We start from the raw sequence: 8,523 nt of genomic DNA, 5'->3' as shown, positions 1-8,523 counted from the left end.
TTTTTGTTCTAAATTTATATTTAATTTGCTTGTCAGTAGAGTCCCTTTTTTGTTCTTTTGTTTAAATTAATTATTTTGCTCGTCAGTAGAGTTCTTTTTTTGTTCTTCTGTCTAAAATCAGTTTGCTCGTCAGTGGAGTTCTATTTTTGTTTTTGGAATTTTTTCTAGAATTTTGTCAATAGAGTTCTTTTATTTGTTCTTTTGTCTAAATGCATTTTACTCGTCAGTAGAGTCCCTCTTTCTTCTTTTAATTTTATATTTAAATTGGTTGTCAGTAGAATTTTGTTTTTCTTTTAGGTTAATTTTATATTGCTTGTCAGTAGAGTTCTTTTTTATTATTTCAAGTAGATATTTAATTTGCTTGTCAGTCCTTTTTTATTTTTGACATAGAAATTAAGTTTGCTCGTCAGTAGAGTCCTATTTTTATTTTTTTGTCTAAATTAATTATTTTGCTCGTTAGTAGAGTCCTTTTTGTTTTTTTAAGTTGATATTTATTTTGCTCGTTAATAGAGTCTCTTTTTTGTTTTTTCTGTCTAAAATCAGTTTGCTTGTCAGTAGAGTCCTTTTTTGTTTTTCTAAGTTCATATTTAATTTGTTCGTCACCAGAGTTCCTTTTTTATTTTTTTGTCTAAATTTCAGTTGCTCATTAGTCACTTTTTTGCCCCTTTGTCCAAATTAATTATTTCGCTCGTCAGTAGAGTCCCCTTTCTTGATCATCTGTCTAAATTCAGTTTGCTCGTCAGTAAAGTCCCGTTTTATGTTTTGAAGTTTATATTTAATTTGCACGTCAGTAGTGTCATCATTTATTTGTTTTGAATTGATATTTCATTTTGCTCGACAGTAGAGTCCTTTCCTCCTCTTCTATTTAATTTGCTCGTCAGTATAGTTCTTTTATCTAAATTCATTTTGATCGTGAGTACAGTATTTTTTTCTATCTAAATTTAGTTTGCTAAAGTTGAGTAGTGTCCTATTTTATTTGTTATAAGTTAATATTTTATTTTGCTCGTCAGTAGTGTCCTTTTTTGTTCTTCTGTCTAAATTAATTATTTTGATCGTTATTTTTATTCTTTTGTTTCAGATTTAGTTTGCTCGTCAGTAGAGTCTATTTTTTGATCTTTTATCTAAATTAATTATTTTGCTCGTTAGTAGGGTCCCTTTTTGTTCCTCTGTCTAAATTCATTTTGCTCGTCAGTAGAGTCTTTTCTTGTCTTTTAGGTCAATTTTAAATTTGCTCGTCAGTAGAGTTTTTTTATGTTCTAAGTTGATATTTAATTTGCATGTCAGTAGAATCCTTGTTCGTTCTAATATTAAAATTGAGTTAGCTTGTCAGAATAGTCTTTTTTTATTTCTTTCAAGTTTATATTTAATTTGCTCGTCAGTAGAGTCCTATTTTGCTCCTTTATCTAAATTCAATTTGCCCGTCAGTAGAGTTCTTTTTGAAGTTGGTTTGTCTGAATTAATTATTTTGCTCGTCAGTAGAGTCCCTTTTATTCTTCTGTCTGAACTCAGGTTGCTCATCAGTAGAGTCCTTTTTAATTTTCTTGAAGTTTATATTTAATTTGTTTGACAGTAGAGTCCTATTTTTGTTCTTCTGGCTAAATTAATTATTTTGCTTGTCGGTAGAGTCCCTTTTATGATCTTTTATCTAAATTAATTATTTTGCTCGACAGAAGAGTCCCTTTTTTGTTCGTCAGTAGAGTCCTACTTTATTTCTTCTGAATTGGTATTAAATTTGCTTCAGTAGAGTCCCTTTATTATCTTCTTTGATATTTATTTGGTTTGTCAGTAGAGTCCTATTTAAAATTTTCATATTGAGATTTCATTTCGCTCGTCAGTAGAGTCCTTTATTATGTTCAAAATTTATATTTATTTTGCTCCTTAGTATAGTCCTTTTTTGTTCTTCTGTTTAAATTTATTATTTTGCTTATCGGTAGAGTCCTCTTTTTGTTTCTCTGTGCAAATTTAGTTTACTCGTCGTCCTCAGTGGAGTCTTTTTCCATTTTTTTTAAATTTATATTTTATTTGCTCGTCAGTAAAGTCTCTTTTTTTGTTCTTCTGTCTAGTCCTTTCTTTTTATCATGCATATTTTAAATTGCTCGACAGAAGAGTTCCTTTTTTCTAAAATATTATTTTACTGTTTTCTTTCAAGAAAGCTATCATTTAGTTTGCTCATCAGTAGAGTCTTTTTTTGTTTTCCTGGCTTAGTTGAGTTTGCTCGTCAGTAGAATCCCTTTTTTGTCTCAGCAGGTCGATATTAATTCTCGTCGTCAGTAGAGTCCTTTTCTAACTTCTTATACAAAAATAAATACAAAATAGAAATATTTTGAAAAATAAGTTACTTAAATAGAGAGAGATAGATAATAAGCTAGATAGAATAGAAGAATTATAAAGAAAAAAAAGAGAGATAAATAAACGCATATATAATGCAGATAAATACAAAATTTGAATAAAGAAAAAACTAAAGAAAATTCGTTCGATGTGAAAGAAAGAAGTATTTTCATTTTTATGAACTTTTATTTTTAATTTTTGAAAATAAGAGTGTGAAAGATGCAGCAAGTAAGGAATAAAGATAGAAAGAAAAGAAAAGAAATCAAGAAAATTTTATCATTTGCATTTTAAAAAGGAAGAGATAGAAAGAGAGTAGAATTTAAAGAAAATTTGTTAAAAAATTACGTTTTTTTAATTTTATTCTGCAGATTGTATGTCTATTAGCCTTGTGCGCAGTCGCCCGTGCCGGAATTCTAGCCCCTGCAGCGCCTCTCTTGGCAGCCCCTGCTATTGCCACCAAAGTCTTGGCGACGGAAGGTAAAATATTAAAAACAACTTTATTTCCAAAATAACCACTCAAAAAACTCATTTTAATAACTAAACATAAAATAATAATGACTAAGTTTATTAATTACAAATTTATGCTACTTCCCTTGAGGCAAAACACCACTTACACCTAATTAAATTATAATAAATCAAATAACGATAAAAAAATAGTCAATTTATAATTTTATTAAAATTATTATTTGTTTTTATTATTTTATAAAATATAAAATTGCACAGTGTGAAACAATCTTTAGCGTAAAGCCGCTGTCACACTTGAGATTTTATATATAGCGCTCCAAAATAGTTTTATATGAAACCGGATACATGTGTTGAGGGCTTTAGCGTTTAAAGCTGTTCTCACACTAGAGATTTTAGAAAAAAATGTTTTTACACAATTTTATCTTATATATAAAATTCTTCTGTAACGGTGTGTGAAAGAATAATGCTCCTGAACGATTATTCGGATTTTGATAAATCTTTCTAAAGTTTGTTAAGGGAGTTTTTTTTAAAGATTTTTTGAATTATAGAATTATAGTTAGATTGTAGAAATAAATGGAAAAAATTACAAAAAAACAACTAAATTTCATTCTTTATTAATTAAGTCGATTATTTACGCACAAGCAACTTTCCTTAAGGCTAAATTTTACTTATACCTAGTTTATTTACGACTTTTTAGACTACGACCACCATCCTCAGTACAGTTTTGCATATGATGTCCAGGATGCCTCAACTGGTGACTCCAAATCGCAACATGAGACCAGAGATGGCGACGTTGTACGAGGACAGTACTCCCTTTTGGAGGCTGATGGTAATTTAAATATATTCATATATATATATATATATATATATATATATATATATATATAATTATTTTTTATTAGGAACTAGAAGAATTGTTGACTACACCGCCGATGCCATCAACGGCTTCAACGCCGTCGTTCGCAAAGAAGGATTAATTGCCAAAGCGGCTCCTGTGGCCATCGCTGCTCCAGCCCCTGTCGCATACGCCGCCCCTGCCATCGCCAAGTTCGCAGCGCCTGCACCGATCATCGCTGCTGCACCGGTAAATAATAAAATAGTTGATATATTTGTATAGTGCTCGTCGAGACCTTTCATTTGATGCCCAACATGCCTATAATTGAAGTAAAACTTCTTAACTCATATTTGACACGGAGTTTGGCAACCCATTGGTCTACCTTTTATTAAATCTCTTGTAACTTTTGAACCGTCAGTCCAAATTGAGTGGAATATACGGCAAAATTGTTTTAAATTGAATTATCTATAATTTGTTCTAAGACAGTAAAACACTACAGCAACTTGGTATACTTTAAACTAGCAAAAATGGACATCAGAATTTATAAAAATGTTGTGTACGGAACCCTTGAGATTTGTTTAGTATGTTACTAAGGTATTTGTATAGTGCTCGTCGAGACCTTTCATTTGATACCCCACACGACATATGAATACCCACCGCACGTAGAGTCCCTTTTTTATCGAAGATTTGCTTTGAAATGCTTTTAATGCTCTTTCTAAAATACATTTGCGAAGTTTAATTATTTTGGTCGTCAGTAGAGTCCCTTTTATAAGAATTTTTTTTACTAATTTTATTTTCATGTATAATTATGTGTTGCTTGTCAGTAGAGTCCTTTTTTCTTTTTAAATTTAGTTTGCTCGTCTGTAGAGTTCTTTTTCATTTTTGTAATTAATTTGCTTGTCAGTAGAGTTTTTTTACATATTTTAATTTAGTTTGCTTGTCAGTAGAGTCCCTTTTATTGGAAAATTTTTACTAACTTCATTTTTAAGAGTAATTTTGTATTGCTTGTCAGTAGAGTTCTTTTTCCTTTTTAAATTCAATTTGCTTGTCAGTAGAATTCTTTTTTCTTATCAAATTCAGTTTGCTCGTCAGTAGAGTTCTTTTGCATTTTTTGATTTAGTTTGCTTGTCAGTAAAGTTTCTTTTACGAGAATTTTTTTAGTAATTTCATTTCTAAGAGTAATTATGTGTTGTTTGTCAGTTGAGTCCTTTTTTTAAGAAATTCTGTTTGACCGTCAGTAGAGTTCCTTTTCCTTTGTTAAAATCAGATAGTAGAGTTCTTTGCTTTCTTAATTTAGTTTGCATGTCACTAGAGTCCTTTTTATTAGAATTTTTTTATTAATGTCATTTCTAAGATGATCTTTTTGGTGCTTGTCAGTAGAGTTCTTTTTACTCTTTAAATTTAGTCTACTCGCCAGTAAAGTTCTTTTGCATTTTTGTAATTAATTTGCTTGTCAGTAAAGTTTTTTTCATTTTTTATTTAGTTTGTTTGTCAGTAGAGTCCCTTTTATTATAAAATTAGAACTAATATTATTTCTAAGAGTATTTTTGTGTTGCTTGTCAGTAGAGTCCCTTTTTTTAATTAATTTGCTTGTCAGTAGAGTTCTTTTTCATTCTTGTAATTAATTTGCTCGTCATTAGTGTTTTTTTTTCATTTTTGTAAGTAATTTGTAATGTAATTTTTTAATTTAAGCCATTTATTTTTTTTTGCAATCAAGCATTTTATTAAATATCTATTTGCTCGTCAGTAGAGTCCTTTTTGCTGTACATTATCTTCACAATATAACAAAATAATAATAGAAAAAAATTTGCTCGTCAGTAGAGTCCCTTTTGCTGTACATAGTCACAGCATTAGTACATTATTATAACATAATAATTTTTAATATCCTAAAACAATTTGCTCGTCAGTAGAGTTCTATATGGTTATACAAATATGATTGTTAGATAGTGCTCGTCGAGACCTTTCATTTGATACCCAACATGCCTATATTTGAAGTAAAACTTTTTAACTCACATTTGACCTAAACTTAAGTTTGTACACGACTACGGCAACTCAATGGTTTACTTTTTATTAAAACTCTTGTAACTTCTGAACCGTTAATCTAAAATGCATGGAATATTTGGCAAAGTTGTTTAAAATTGAATTATCTATAATTTGTTCTAATACATTAATACCCTACAGCAACTCGGTATACTTTAAAATAGCAAAAATAGACATCAGAATTTACATAAATGTTGTATATGGAATCCCTTAGGTTTGTTGAGTATGTTACTAAGATATTTATATAGTGCTTGTCGAGACCTTTCATTTGATACCCAACATGCCTATATTTGAAGTAAAACTTTTTTGCTCACATTTGACCCGGTGTACTATTTATAGTACGACCACTCGTCAGTTTGCATTTATTTATTAAAACTCATGTAACTTCTGAACCAATGCACCAAAATAAATAAAATATTCGACAAATTTGTTTTAAATTGAATTATCTATAATTTGTTCTAATACAGTAAAACTATACAGCTACTCGGTATACTTTAAAATAGCAAAAATAGCCATCAGAACTTGAATAAATGTTGTGTACGGAACCCTTTGGGTTTGTTGAGTATGTTATTAAGATATTTGTATAGTGCTCGTCGAGACCTTTCATTTGATACCCAACATGCATATTTGAAGTAAAACTTCTTAACTCACATTGGACCCGCTGTACTATATATAGTACTATTACTTGCGTGTGCATTTATTTACTAAATCGCTTGTAACTTCTAAACAATTCGTTTGATATGAATAATGTGTATGACAAATTTGTTCAGAATTAAATTATCAACAAATTTGTCTTTAACTCTACAGCAACTTGGTATACTTTAAAATAGCAAAAATAGACATCAAAACTCAAATAAATTTTGCGTACGGAACCCTGTGGGTTTGTTGAGTATGTAACTACGGTATTTGTATAGTGCTCGTCGAGACCTTTCATTTGATACCCCACATGCCTGTATTTGAAGTAAAACTTCTTAACTCGCATTTGACCCGCTGTACTATTTATAGTACGACCACTCGTCAGTTTGCATTTATTTATTAAAACTCATGTAACTTCTGAACCATTACACCAAAATAAATGAAATATTCGACAAATTTGTTCTAAATTAAATTATCTATATTATTGCCAAATACATTAAAACTCTACTGCAACTCGGTATACTTTAAAATAGTAAAATAAACATTAAAACTGAAATAAATATTGGGTACAGAACCTTTTAGGTTTGTTTAGTATGTTACTAACATATTTATATAGAGCTCGTCAAGACCTTTCATTTGATACCCGAAATGCCTATTTGAAGTAAAACTTCTTAACTCACATTGAACCCGCTGTACTATTTATAGTTCAGCCTTTTATGGTGCATTTATTTATTAAATCACTTGTAACTTCTAAACCATTTGTTCGATATAAATGATATATACAACAAATTTGTTTAAAATTAAATTATCTACAACTTTGTCTTATACCCCAATGCTCTACACCAACTCGGTATACCCTAAAAACTAATTTAAATTTCAATTACCGATTTTTTTCCAGGTAGCAAAACTCGCAGCGCCTCTGGCTTACGCAGCTCCAATCGCTAAATTCGCTGCTCCAGCGGCCCCTGCAATCGCTTACGCCGCCCCTGCTCCAATCGCTTACGCCGCCCCTGCTCCAGCAATCGCTCCAATCGCTAAATTTGCTGCAGCTACTCCCCTTCCAGCAGCTCCAATCGCTTATTCAGCGTCCCCTTACCATTACGCAGCTTACGGCTACGCTGCTCCAGCGCCCGCTTACGCTAAATTCGCTGCTCCAGCTATCGCCTATTCGAGCTACATTCGCTGAGGAGTAGGAGGAGGATATAGAAGATTAGTTGAAGGACTAAGGCTATTGGACAACTGACGACTGATTGATGTAATGATTCTTTTGTAATGTATTTGATAGGTAAATAAATTTTGTATGGAAACATTGTGTGGTGGATTTTTGGTTGATGGGAGAGGTTTGTGTTGTATGGGGGATATGTGGGGAATTTTGTTGGTAATGAAGTGGTTTTGGACAGAATTTTGCCAGAGCAATATTTTGAGAGTTTTGGACAAAAATATACAAAAAAGTGCCAGGGCGCTCCTTGCGTTTACTTACATTGTCAGCATTTCAATTACATTTTACAGTATTAATTCATAATTTTATGTATATGCATTATTTGGGAGATTTGTGGCAGATTGTATTGGCTATACAGTGGTTTTGGACAGGACTTTGTTGGGCAAATAGTTTCGGAGTTTTGGACAAAAGTATGTAAAAGCGTACCATCACGTACCTTGCGCTTATTTGTATTGTCTAAGTTTTCATCAGGATTTTCAATATGAGTAAATAATTTTATACATATACATTGTTTGGGAGATTTGTGGCAAATTGTATTGGCTATACAGTGATTTTGGACAAATTTCTGCTAGACCAGTATTTTTAGAGTTATATTCATTATTATACAAAAGTATACCACGACGTACCTTAGGCTTGGATACATTGTCTACATTTTAACCACAATTTGCAGGATAATGAATGACTTCAACTGTATACTTTGTTTGAGGGATTTGTGGCAAACTGTGTTGGCTATAAAGTGGTTTTGGACAAAATTTTGCCAGAACAATATTTTAAGAGTTTTGGACAAAAATATACAAACAGGAACCACGACGTACCTTAGGCTTGATTACATTGTCTACATTTTAAGTACAACTTGTGCGATTGTAAATAGTTTTGGACATTTACATTGTTTGGGAAATTCGTGGCAAACTGTGTTGGCTATAATGTGGTTTTGGACAAATTTTTGCCAGAACAATATTTTAAGAGTTTCTGACAAAAATATGGAAACGTATTCCAACAC

The 8,523-nt window shown here is 31.1% G+C and overlaps 1 protein-coding gene across 1 annotated transcript; it reads left to right on the top strand.

The window, feature by feature from the left end:
- Positions 1–2,696: 2,696 nt before the first annotated feature.
- Positions 2,697–7,527, top strand: LOC113378750 (larval cuticle protein A3A-like; the record flags this gene model as incomplete). Its single annotated transcript, XM_026619330.1, is given in 4 exon segments — positions 2,697–2,805; positions 3,491–3,622; positions 3,696–3,877; positions 7,203–7,527. Coding segments are annotated over 4 exon segments (711 nt in total), but the record flags the coding sequence as incomplete, so codon positions are not given.
- Positions 7,528–8,523: the final 996 nt, after the last annotated feature.

The sequence above is a fragment of the Ctenocephalides felis genome, unplaced genomic scaffold (genome assembly GCF_003426905.1).
Source record: "Ctenocephalides felis isolate EL2017-DRISC unplaced genomic scaffold, ASM342690v1 CF-g0.4_SCAFFOLD_01886, whole genome shotgun sequence".
NCBI lineage: Eukaryota > Metazoa > Arthropoda > Insecta > Siphonaptera > Pulicidae > Ctenocephalides > Ctenocephalides felis.
This window is presented reverse-complemented; position numbering and strand designations above follow the sequence as displayed.